The sequence below is a fragment of the Mytilus galloprovincialis genome, chromosome 9, assembly GCF_965363235.1.
Source record: "Mytilus galloprovincialis chromosome 9, xbMytGall1.hap1.1, whole genome shotgun sequence".
NCBI classification, from domain to species: domain Eukaryota; kingdom Metazoa; phylum Mollusca; class Bivalvia; order Mytilida; family Mytilidae; genus Mytilus; species Mytilus galloprovincialis.
The window spans coordinates 36,386,624-36,400,703 of NC_134846.1; the positions used below are offsets into that span (position 1 = coordinate 36,386,624).

The 14,080-nt window shown below is 30.9% G+C and overlaps 1 protein-coding gene across 4 annotated transcripts in view; it reads left to right on the forward strand.

Annotated features, from left to right (window-relative positions):
* The first annotated feature begins 1,528 nt into the window (after nt 1-1,528).
* Nucleotides 1,529-14,080, forward strand: part of LOC143044921 (E3 ubiquitin-protein ligase MARCHF8-like) — a 29,642-nt gene continuing 17,090 nt past the window's right edge. Inside the window, exons 1-3 of one of the 4 annotated variants that reach the window (XM_076217176.1) lie at nt 1,529-1,848; nt 3,919-3,996; nt 9,881-10,061. In XM_076217176.1, the coding sequence (XP_076073291.1) occupies nt 3,989-3,996; nt 9,881-10,061 (189 nt within the window). In that variant the 5' untranslated portion in view covers nt 1,529-1,848; nt 3,919-3,988. Of the gene's footprint in view, nt 1,849-3,915; nt 3,997-9,880; nt 10,062-14,080 lie in introns of those variants that run through there. The other 3 variants (XM_076217175.1, XM_076217178.1, XM_076217177.1) reach the window with 3 other exon arrangements.

Sequence of the window (14,080 nt, forward strand, 5' to 3'; positions counted from 1 at the left end):
TGCCGCAATAATATTTTTAATAATAAAACATTAAATTACCAAATTAAGACGAAGTAAGCCAGATGAATAAGAGTAGGTTGACCCTACTTCTTCTTTCAAACAGGTCAAACAACAGAACGTAGAACACCTGTTACCAAGAAATCGACGTCTTGTAATGATAACTGTTGACAGTCATAGTGGTACCATGAATTGCAAGAGTCACACTGTACTGAGTTCTTGGAGCAGTTTTGTCTGCAGTCACCACAGGGCCAGAAAATCGACCTTTTTAGGTACGAAACTTTGCGTTTTGGCATTTTGACTTTACTGATTAACTTTGAAACTTTATAATAGATTTAGAAAGATTTTTGGAATTTATTTCTTGTTCTATCAATATATACCCGTTGATCAATATCTTTAAATTTTGGAGCCAATCGTAAATTTGACCAATAATATTAACAGGAAATAAAATATTGTCCAATTATTTTTATCGGAAGTGAAAGATGATCCAATAACATTTACAGGAAGAAATTGTGATTCCAGTACTTTATGGTTTCACGTTTCCATTGTCTAACACAAGATTTGAGACGTCGCTAACAGAACAAAAATGTGAAATGACTTCTCTTGAAACATTGTTAAAAAAACAAAAAGTTATGTAGGACTTCTTTTAAATTTCTATTTCTTTTGACAGCGTGGTTGAATTATAGAAGCCATCCGTTCTTTTCAATTTTTGACATAGACCTCATTATAGTGGGTTGTGTTTGTTTAATTAATCTTAATAATGACCATCACATAGACTTTTGTTTTACAAGCATTATTCAAAACAAAAATGAATTATAAAATTATATAAGTATGTAAAAAAGAAAACCCATTCAAAGATATTGCATGATAATTGATTAAAATCGTGCTAAAGGAACTTTATGGAAAATTTAAATATATTCATAATAAGTAATCAGTCAAAGTCCTCGATCTCTTTCCGTCGGTTAGATTTTGATATTTGTCTCTTGTCTTATTTTTGGTATTACTATTTTATATAAGAAGAAGAAAGAAATGAATAAAATATATATGAGGTGTTGATGACGGTGGTTTGTGGAGTTGTCATGTTATAGACTTTCCTTTCCTGTTCGGCGTGTTCAATGTAGATATATTTGATATTTTAAACTTTAATTTAATATGATTTGTTGCATTAATAACTGAAATAATATATATTAAGGTCACAATTAATACGATTAAACAAAAAAAAAAAACAAAAAAAAAAATGCGCTGTTTAGCGATATGTGGTTTGCAATCGGTGATGAAATTTAGATTTACCGTCTAATTAATATTAGTTCATGCATTTTTTAAAGTTACTTTAATGTTATGTTGCATATTTTAGTTGTTTTGTTGTTTGTTTTTATGTTCTGTGGTATATTTTTAGTGTTCTGTGGTATATTTTTAGTGTTCTGTGGTATTCTGTGGTGTTCTGTGGTATTCTGTGGTGTTCTGTGGTAAAAAGACGCTCCGCATATACTGCCACAGATCAGATGGCAGATGGCGCTGCAGACTGTCACGACCTTCACCTTTTGATAAACCACTTACCTGATTTCCAAAACAGACAGGTGCGAATTTCAAGAAGTACAACACTACTTTAACTACAAAGGAACATATAATTCAAGATAGATTTCATATTAGTATTCAGTATATTTGAAATGGGTGACATATCGACATTGACCAATTCGCTTGCTAAGAACGATGCATTGCTGTAAATTTCTATGATGAGTTTATTTCTACTAGATGAAACAAAATTGTACGTGCTATAAATCTATGAATATGATGTTTCCCTGCCTAAACTGACCACAACACTAACACAGTGGATATTGAAACTCAAAACAGGTAAACTATCATATGGTGGGGATAGCCGAAAATAAATGTATCAATATTTATTTGCTGTCTTCACGTTACGACTAAAATGTACATGATCAATGACAATATAGACAATGGGACAATGACAATGCATATCTTTATATAATCTAATAAGAATCATGGTAATCATAATATTTACAAAGAAGACACTATATACTAACAAAATTCAAATATGTAATATTGGGTTCCCATGAAAACGGAAATTCTATTGCAGGCCAAGAATAATGCCCTTGAAAAGAAAATAGGGATAAAGAAAAAGTGGATATTTAAATTCCACCCACTTCCATCCTACCCTGGACAGTCTATATAACATGATGCTCAGGACCAACCTATTGAAAGTATTTTTACTTTTTTGTTGTCTGGAAAATTTATGAAAAATTTGTCACTGGATTTTAAGCAACCAACAATCAATTTCTAAATCCAAACTTAACGTTCCCCTATCAAGTATATTAATAAACAAGTTCAATATAGGTGGAATATGCACTCCAGGTCAATTTCATAGGGTGCAGCATAGGTAGGTTCAATTAGTCCGAGATAACGGCTGTTTTGCCAGACAAGCTAGGGCCGTGGGATGTCAGAGCTCGTCCAATATCAAGTGGATATTTGCCCACCCAAAATAGAAGCGCTGCTTCGTTGCTTCTGGTGCAGACTGACGGCCTTGGAATTATATAAATCGGGCATCAATCTTTTCATTTATGTAAGTTTCACCTACCTGCCAACCTTTATTTTTCCATATTTTAACAGTTTTTACAGAGACCCATATTGATTTCTGCATTTTGACTTTCACTTTCAAATGGACGTCAAGATACAAGTGAGTTTGTGGCCTCGAGACTTCAGTATGCAAATTTTTATACTTTTTTCACTTCCATTACAGGAGATCGATGTTTAACATTTAGTAGCCAACCACGATTTTTCACCTCCTTTACAGGAGATCCTTATTGAGCATTTAGTGCCAACCACAATAACAATCGGAAGCTCTCGGACATTTAGATTACTTGCATAGTAAATAAACGAGGTGTTCGATTATGGTCATTTGCATAAATCATCACTTTTTTCTCGAGGTCACGTGATAATCTTTACGTCTTTTTGAAAATTAAAGTCAAAATGTCTGAATCGATGCATGGGTCACTGTGAAAACTGTTAAAATATGGAAAAATAATGGTTGGCAGGTAGGCGAAACTTACATAAATGAAAAGATAAATGAAAAATGAACAGATTGATGCCCGATTTATATAATTCCAAGGCCGTTAAACGGCACCAGAAGCGACAAAGCAGCGCATCTATTTTGGATGGGCAAATATCCACTTTTTGATATGGGACGAACTCTGACATCCCACGGCCCAGCTTGTCTAGCAAAACAGCCGTTGGACGTCAGAGTAATCTCTGACTAAGGTTCAATGTACCTTGGGCGGATCCAACCATTTTAAATGGGGGTGGTTCCCAACTATATGTCCCCATTCAAATGCATTGATTGGCCGATGGTAACTGCCTATACCATGTATAAAAATTCTGTACACTTGTTTCCATCTTATCTTAGACATTATACATAATTTGAGCCCAAAAAGCAATGTCATATTTTATACCATCAAACTTCATCATACAATATTGACTCGAATTCAAGTACAGTCTGAGTAATAATCAGACTGCAACTATTGATTTGGATATGACTAAGGTGTCATTTAATTTGACAGCTTTGAAAATGGGTGTCAAACAGACTTCACATCTTTATTAAAACAGATTATTATCTTCTATATCTTTATGCTGTACCATGGTACAATCTGTTTATTAAGCAGCTAGAATCAATTCTTGTAGAGTTACTACCCTTATTTTTAGTACATGTATATTTTCAAAATTCTAGTACAGAAAACAATGTTTTAAAATATCCATTTTTTGTACAGTAAATATGATAATTAGATTAATTGCAAATTGAATGATTTTATATTTACTATTTGAGTTGACAGGACTTTGAAATGAAAAATGAACAAGTTTAACAATCATTTGCAAACTGACAACTTCTACTCTTGCATGATTTCATAACAGTACATGTATCTTCAGTACCAGTAAATATGATGGATCTAAAGGAAATTAAGTAATCAAAAGAGACTTTAAAATGGAGGGGTGAGAATTTTTATATCCAAAATATCACTTTTCACATGATGCACCACATTCGAAAGTACTAACATACAACTTCTTAATATGCCCAGTGAACAATACAGTCACCTTAATTGTTAGTACATTTGTACATGAATTATTGACAAGGTTGGGCGGTAAATACCACCCCCGGTATTTACCAGTGGTATTTACCGGTATTTACCACCCCGGACAATACTCCCCAAGTGGTCAATACTGGCAAATACTGGTCAATTGAAATTTTCATGGTTGTTTCTACTATTAATTGAAGTGAAATCTTGATAAAAAGTCAAATATAATGTGCCAGCTTATAAAATTAATGAATTTGATAAGTTTTATTCATTTATAACACTTATTCTTACTGATTTAAAATTTAGTTTTTATGGATTACGATATTGCATACTTAAGATATATATATATATATATATATATATACAAATTTATATTTTTATTCAAAATGTATGATTTTACACATGTGTTACAGGTAATTAAAATTAAAGGTAAATAAGACTACAGGTAAATGAAGTTACATGGGTCTTTTTACCTATCACCTGGCATTGCTAGGTGTGAACATTTAATTATTAAAACAACAGCCTCCAATAAAAGTTGACAGTACATGGGTTGAAAGTAATAAAGTTGATATATGAAGACTCCCTTAAACAATAAATTATTTCCTGTCTATAGCTATTTAACTGTGAGATAAAAACCTTCTTCATGCTGGAAATGGAAATTTTGAAGCAGGGACAAAAAGTTTTTATCTTTTACTATAATATTATGTACACATTAATCAATGTAGATCCCTGTTTGAATTTACAATAGAAGTAGAAATGAAAGCATTAAAAATAATTTGAACACTTTCTATATAAATTAATTATTAATTGTAATTATAATTGACCAAGTAGATAGTGGTTTTTATAGTAATGACCACTCAAAATTTCAATCGACCAGTATTTGCCGGTATTTCCCAGTAAATACCAGTATTTACCATTGGCATGGTCAATACCAGTATTGACTGCTTTTTTGCCAACCTTGATTATTGAGGGTATTCTTTTTTTCTCCATCTTTTCTTGGCATTGCATTTATTTTCATACACAGCTACTTTTGCATAGGTACTATTTCTGTATTAAAAATGTGTAGTTCTGGAAATCTACTTTTAATATCCAGTACTTTTTTGTTACTCTAAAATTATTGTAATATTTAGGTACCTGTATTTTACAGAACTTTATTTGTATTTGAAATTTAGGTACTACAGATTTTTGGTTACTACTGTTACATTTTCAGCATTTTGAAAGTTTTTCTATTTCAAATCTCTTAAAGTTAATACATTTGTTAATATGATTTTCAAACATGAAATATTGTATTATTTCTGTACCAAAATATTTAGTACAAATCAAGTACTGTAAAATACAAGTACCTAAATATTACAATAGTTTTAAAGTAAAGAAATAGTACTAAATGTTAAAAGTAAATTTTTTTTTCTCCATCTTCTTTTCTTTTCTTTTCTTTGCATTGCAATTATTTTCATAGTGTAAAGAAACAATCTTATGATTATGCAATTGATTATCTAATGGTGTTGTACACATTGTTGACAATGAAATGAATGAGCACTACCAATTCTTTAGTTTAATCTATAACTGTTAGAAAAACCTTAATAATTCCAAGACCTGGTGATTTGGTCCACTGTTACGTATTCACTTATATTAGATGGTAATGTCAAATGATTAACACATAAAATACGGTCATAATTATATATATTTCATTTCTCAATGTATCTCAATAGTAAGTAGTTGATAATTGTATCAATAATTTATATATTGTTATGAAATTAATATTAGGCCAAACAAAAAATGTGTGTTGTCAGAATTTTCTCCTTGTTGTGTATTATACATCACATGTACATACGTGTACATACGTGTACCAATAAAGTCTGAAATTTATTATGCAAATGAACTTTCCAAGGTTTTCGAAAGGTAAATAGTGGATTTAACCACTTTCAAAAATATAATGTTCAACTGAAATTGCAATTGTAGTTCAACCAAGTTTAAATCTTGAAAGCTAGGGGAAAACTGCTGAATTAACAGTTGAAAAAACAATTATACACTCATTCTATCATGTCTATGTAAAATGTAAATAATCTTAAAACGTTTACCAAGTGTTCTGATTGAATATATATCTATTACAATTTACTGTCCAATCTTACATGTCTTATGCAATACTAATCATATTGTCTTCCGGCTAAACTTTAATAGTGAACTAGCCATAATTGCTTATTTGAAGTAAAGAATATTGTCTTTCGCACTATAAACATGTTAAAAGTGACATCAGATTAACTTGTACATAGTTAAAATCAATAATAGAATTCAGCTTATATAAGACATAAAGAAACATTTGAATTTAATAAATTTGCATTTTGGGTTATATTCTCCAGTTGTTCCCATAAACAAATGATAAGTGCTCATCCCAAGCACAAATCACTACTTATCATTTTTGTGTTGTTATTGTTATTCTATCTAATGTGGGTATTTCGTCCAAATTACTCTTTTAGGTAGAACATCTTTTTGGTTGTTGAAAGTGTCCGTGTGAAGCATCACAAATATATAGAAAATGCACATTTTGAAGCTTTGAATACATTAAGTATACCAGATTGCATTTGAATTATATTTTTTTTTTTTGTCAGAAAAAGCATTTTCTAAAGAAATACAAACTCTTGCTCTTTGCTTTATTAGTAACATCCAAATGAAACTACTATCAGTTTTTTTTTTAAAACTGTCTTATGACTTATAAAATGTATAAGTCTCTCTCAGCATCAAATCTGTGGTTTATATAAATAGCAGTTTATTCTTCAGATTAAATTGATTTGATTAGAATGTCAAGTTGGCTTAAAAGAATCGCAAAACACTTACATTTTCACAGTTCAGGGGTCAATGTTATGCTTTCATAATTTGATTTGTTTCTTTGATACTATAAGCGATATCATTATATGTCAACTATATTTGGCACATTAAATGATTTTAAGGTGTACAGGTCTGTCTGGCATGTATCATCTGACTTTGAATTCATTTTCTTGCTTTATTGGTCAATATTAAGTTTCCTAGTTTGGTACTCTTCTGAGATTCCAGAAACAAGGCATGTAAGACAACTATATTTGATGCATAGATAGGAATGATAATAAGTTGAACATGTCTGTCTGGCATATTTCAGCTGACCTTGATTTCATTTTCATGGTTCAATATTCAATGTAAATATAAGGTTTTCATGGTTTAGTCTGAATTTTCTTTTTGATACTGTATACGTAGACAATAGGTAAATGATATTTGGTGTATATTTTAGGGTTTGGATGGGGTTAAATGATTAAAGAATAATGCCCTTAAAAAATGAAGATTAGAGAATAATGGGCAAAAAAATGAAGATTAGAGAAATGCGTGGTCTAATTTTTTGAAGATTAGAGAAATGCGTGGTCTAATTTTTTGAAGATTAGAGAATGCGTGGTCTTATTTTGAAGATTAGAGAAAAAAGGGGTTAACTTTTTGAAGATTAGAGAAAAGAGGGGTGAAAATTAAATGTTTACAGAATAACAGACACCCCCCCCCCCAATCCAGACCCTCATATATTATATACACCAACTTTCATTTACCTATTGCCTTATTTGGTGTAACATTTACCTATTGACTACAGTATCAAAAAGAAATTAATAATGGTTGTAAGTTGTAACATGTATGTCTGGCAGCATTTATCTGACCTTGACCTCATAGGATTCATTGATAATATGAAGTTTATGTGATAGGTTCATGTTGTAGTAACAATGTTATCAATGTAAACTCTAGCATGGTTAGTAATCTCTCTTGCTGTCAATTGTATTGTTGGGCTTTTGTCACATTAATTTATTCCCAGATCTTATTTCAATCTTTTCAATTTACACTTTATAATGTTTCCATTCCTGAGTTATTGAAGTTTATTTCTAGTTAACCCATAGTAATGCCATAAATTGCAAATTTATGTTCCCTCGATTGGAATTATCTTTCATATTTCCATTTCTCACTTCTCATTTGTCTTTTATAGCGTTGCTTCTTAAATGTCCAGATCTTTAAAAGCAAAAAGGAAATAAAATATAAAAATGAATGTCATATTCTGAATCATTCATTGTAATGTATTAAATGTACAGGTATACATGTACATGTATGGGTTTTGCTTATCATTGAAGGCTGTACGGTGACCTATAGTTGTTAATTTCTGTGTCATTTGGTCTCTTGTGGAGAGTTTTCTCATTGACAATCATACCACATCTTCTTTTTTATATGTAAATACTTAAATACAAATTTGATGAAACAATCACAATGTACCAATATTATTTGCTATCAATGTATCAACATTAGCTACATGTTTTTATTGTAGCTTAGCCCATGCAACTGTTACAGTAGATTCCATTGAGTGTGTAGCCAAAGGTAATATCTTTGGTTAGCTTGCTTGTTAGCTGAACCGTGAAGTCTGGTATATTACCCTCCTTTCGAAGTAGCATAGTCCAACAGACAGATAGATTGGTTTTCTGTCGGACTAGTCTGTTCTTAAAGTAGGGAAGCTTTCCTAACCCAACAATGAATTCACGGTTCAGCTAACAAGCAAGCTAACCAAAGATATTACCTTTGGCTACACGCTTAATGGAATAGGCTGTAATAGAATGAAATGTCCGATAATTGTCGTAAAGTTTTTCAGTAACGATATTTTATCATCATCGACATGAATCCAATTATTTTAGAATCTGTTTTTAGAGATAAACAATGTTACCAATTAAATTACATTGATCTTTGATGAAAACATACAATTTTTTATTTACTTTATAAGAATAGTATTATTAAGGAAACATAAACTATGGGTTGATCAGTAGTTCAGTGATGAGTACAATTGTACTCCAAGTCTGATACATGTTAACCAGTAGGGCGTCCTTCGTGGCTTTGTAGTTCATTTTCTAAAACACTAGCCTGTTAACACAGATGTTGTGAGTTTGAACACAGATGTAGTACATGCTTTAAACTTATATTGTAATGGACCAATGAGGTCATCATCATGGTTCTTTCTTAACTCTAATAATTATATATATTTGTGCCCTCTAGTTGCCTATAGCCTATCTCCTCCCACACACAATGTCAAATTACGAGAAACAACATTAACACTGTATTTAGTAATCATGGACATGTAGAAAAAGTCACAGTTGCTACACATTACCAATTATTGGTGGTCTCCCTTTAAAGATGTTGACCTGATTGTGAATCAAAACAGCCATGTAAAGTAGATAAATTGACATTTTTTAGTACTCATTCAAAGCCATGTGGTATGGGTTTTACTCATTGTTGAAGGCTGTATGGTAACGGATTTTTGTTTATTTCTGTGTCAATTGGTCTCTTGTGGAGAGTTGTCTCATTGGCTATCATAACACATTTTCTTTTTATATATGGTATATTTAAAGATTAAAAACACTTGTGTGACTAGTTACATTAAGAGATGCATATAGCATGTATAGGTCCTCTTTGTGCGTAAAGTACTTCATGGAGATTTATGAAACTACACAATATGCATATATGTAATAACATTTGAAAAACACTATGAGGTACCTTACTGAATGAAAATTTGTGTAAACAAGTCCATGAAAGTGTTAATTACCTCAGCTTTCTTGAAAAAGTGTTAAACAATAACAAGGATGTGACATCACTTAGAAGAAAAATATAGTGTTATTGTGAAAGAGGTGTGAATTTATATTAAGAACTGGCAAAAACTGGTAGTCTTTCTCTCATATGATAGCAAATTGTTCTGGACCCATGCCTCATTTATTTATTTGTGTCGTATAGAATATGCGGTCATTTTCTACTTTTATTAATAGGTGTGGTGACATAGTGATCGCAGTTTCGGATAATGTAACTGCGGAATCTAAAACAGCCATGCCGTTCCAACAAATAGCCGTTCATCCCATTGGAGATGATGCTTCATGTACGAAAGATTCTAAAAAGAAAGAAAAGTCACCGTCGTCACCTGTCAAGAAAAAGGAATCGGAATCGACAAAGGTAACTTAACATGAAGTTCACTTAAAAGAATGAGACTCTGCATGGACAACCGTCTTTTTTCCCAATAAGAAGGTTTTATTGAAGTCATGAATATTTCAGTTTTACTTCAGATTAATTCTTTTTGTAGATTTTGTCTGAATGCAGTCATAGATTTTCAATGTGGATTTTGTTATTATAAAAACTATTGATCATTTCATGCTATGAAAATTAACAATATGTGTAACGTGGATTCATTTATTTTCATGGGTACCAATTTTTTTGTGGATTGAGCAAAAATTGTACTTTTGTTAATTTTTGATTTGTTGGTTTTACTTAAGTCTTCATTCAAGCCTATGGAAAATTTGTTCTTTTAAAATATTTAAATTCATGGTTCACCTTTACCAATGAAATCAACGAAAAATGGTATCCGAAAAATGGTACCGAAAAATGGTATCTGAAAAATGGTACTGAAAAATGGTATCCGGGGGTCATGAATATTAGTGATTTATAACACAGTACAGAAGTCACAGATATTTTATTTCGTATTTTTTAAGTAATTTTTCTCTATTTATTTTGCCTATTATTTACATTATTATATATGGTAAGACCCTACATTAATCTCTGTTTTTTTGGCCTGTTATGTTGCACTTTTTGCCCATTATTCTGCCCTTTTTGCCCATTATTCTGCCATTTTTGCCCATTATTCTGCCCTTTTTGCCCATTATTCTGCACTTTTTGCCCATTATTCTGCCCTTTTTGCCCATTATTCTGCCCTTTTTGCCCATTATTCTGCACTTTTATTCTGCACTTTTTGTCCTGTATTCTGCACTTTTTGCCAATTATGCTGCACTTTTTGCCCATTATTCTGCCCTTTTTGCCTGTTATGCTGCACTTTTTGCCCATTATTCTCTCTTTCCCAATCTAGAACCACCATAATAGACTGAAGACTTTTTTATTGTCTTTCGTAAATAAGAATGCTTTTGTTTTTCTTATAATTTATTATGAAGAAGATTATTTTAAGAATGAATATCTTGATTTTAACAAAAACAATAAAACTGACCATCTTCCACTTCCATTAAGATAGCCATACCAGATTATCAAGTATATATATAATTACTTGCCTCCTGTAGTATTTATTTTTATGTATTTTGGCTACTGTTTTCTATTATTTATATGGTAAGACTCAATAATATTCTATGGTTTTTTTTCGCCTAGTTTTCCCAATTCGGTCTTTTTTTTTGCTCTTTATTCCGAACTTTTGGCCCATTAGTTTCTCTTTTGTAAACTCTATCTATACCCATTAATTTAATAGACTGAAGACTATTTTTGTTGTCTTTTATAATAAGTAAACTTTGTTTTTCTTATACATGTTATATGGTAATGGATATAAGATATGCATGCTCAGTTTAATTATTGAATTATTTTAAGAATGAACACTGATTTTAACAGAAACATTAAAAATGACCATTTTCCATTCCCATATCAGATTATTAAGTGTAAGTGCATATATAATTACCTGCCTCCTGTAGGCATATTTGGATTATAAAATAAAGATAAATGGAATTGTATTGATTCAATACGACTGATCTAAGATATCTATCATTCTTAATTTTGAGAGATAAATGGACAATAAGGTGAATTCCTGTGAATATATCATATATCACTTTGGAAAATTAATAGATAATTTATGGTCACAGTAATAGTTTGATAAGTCTTAAGCTTCCTATCTGTGAAGGATAGAATATACTGAAAAACACCTGCCTTTAAAACACAAGGTGTTTTGTCTTATTTTAAGGTTAAAATTAGGGATCAACAGATAAATCATGAACAGCACAAAACAAAAATGTGATTATGAATTTAAGACCTTTGAAATATCTTTCATGAAACATACCATGCATACTGTGGATTCATAACATTTTAGTGGATACCAATTTACTTGGATTAAAGAACAATTGTATTTTCGTGTATATTTAAAATTGTGGTTTTGCCAAACCTAGTGTATAATTGTACTTCGTTGAACATTATAATTCACGGTTAAAGTTAAACTATATATATATATATACACAAAATCCACGAAAATTGGTAACACACGAACAATAATGAATCCACAGTTACCAACTTACAGATTCCATGATTTTTATGGGCATAATTTTTTCTGGTCAGTGCGTTCATCCATCCGTTAGTTCGTCCATCTATTCTATCCCGCTTCATGTTAAAGTTTTTGGTTGAGGTAGTTTTTGATGAAGTTGAAGTCTAATCAACTTGGAACATGTGTCAGAAACTTAGGACACATGTTCCCTCTGATATAATCTTTCTAATTTTTATGCCAAATAAGGGTTAAGACCCAAATTTCACAGTCCACTGAACATAGAAAATGATGGTGCAAGTAGGGCATGCATGTACTTTGGACACATTCTTGTTTTATAATAATATATCACAGATTTTCTATAATCTTTGTATTATGACACATGTAAACATGTATCGGAGATTTAGCCAGACTTTTCTTTTAATTGATTCAATGTCATTGGCTACAGTACAATATAATGATTTTTACTGAATTTCATAATGTGTAAATGGATTTTTGTCACTCCTAAGAGCATTTTAAAGGTCTCTTTACATTTTTACAACTTCACTAGACTTGAACAATTACAAATGTTGTATTTTAACATATGATATAAGGCCAAATAAAATAGTATGTGTGGTTCCAGTTACATTTGAAAAAAAGTTAAGGTAGGTAGGTAGGGATTTTTTTTTTTTTACATTGAGTCTATGGAAGCAACATTCTGACTAACAGTGCTTAATGAAAAATGACAATAAAATCTTCAGGGTAGGCTTTTTTTAAGACGAAAAAGTAGGGAAGGTAGGGTTACTGGAACCACACATATATTTTTATTTGGCCTAACCATTTGTCGATAGTTCGAAACCCTTTCCTTTTTTACTCCCAAGATGTCTTTTGTGGTTTTTGTCTAGCCTCAGCTTATGCACTGAGACATCAATAATTTGTGAAATTTGGGATGAGTTTAGTTTATGGGGAACCACTAATGATACATTAAGTCTGATATTTTTTGGTAGGCATTTGCTTGTGGATTGGAAAATCAGACTTGCTTAAATGAGGGAGGAACTTCATTCAAAGTTCACCAAATTATAAGAATGTTTGACTTTTAGTCTGAATAAGTTTCAACAATATAAAGTAAGGAGATGTGATATAATTGCCATTAAGAGAACAATTTAGCCACTGAAGTTCAGATGGTGCGTGAATAAAGTGGATGTATGCAAATATGTTCACTTTCTTTGTTTTTCATGAGTTATACGGTATTTTAAATTGTATAAAACTAGATAGATTGATTTGTTGTTGGTTGTTTCACATCCAGTGGTAAAAAAACTAGACAATGTTTCATTCAAATGAAGTTTTTAGGGTCTATTATTCAGAGTAACCCAGTTGGTGTGTGGTCAGTCTTACTATCAAATTTTTATGGTTATCCTATTATCCTTTTTTAGTATCTTCTTTTCCTCTTATAGCTTTCAAAGTCTTTGATTGGAATTTTGTATTTGAATGAGATTACTGCTATTAATAATGTATTGATAGAGAAATAAGGAAAGAACAAAGACTGTGGGCAGATCAATCACTATAAATATTGTTTTTGTGATCAATATAAGTAACAACTAATCATTATAGAAATGATTATAAATCTGTCTGTGTAATTCTAATATTCACCATCATTGACAGCCATATATGTCAAAGTTATCAGATAGGGGATTAGTATACATGGTATAAAATGCAAAATATTTTAACAAAAGATATGGGGAAAACCTTTGGTTTTTTTTTCAATATCTGAATTAATCCTTTGTCAATTTAATTTTTGCCTAAATAAAAAATAAAAATCACAATACCAGTTTTTGGTGCAAAATAAAAAAAAAGTTCTCAAAGCTTCTTTTGAATAATTAGATTGGTGTTGATAAAAATAAATCAGGTATATGATAAATATTAAAAATCTAGATAAAGACAATGTAGTACCTATAGTATGAGTAGATAATACAGA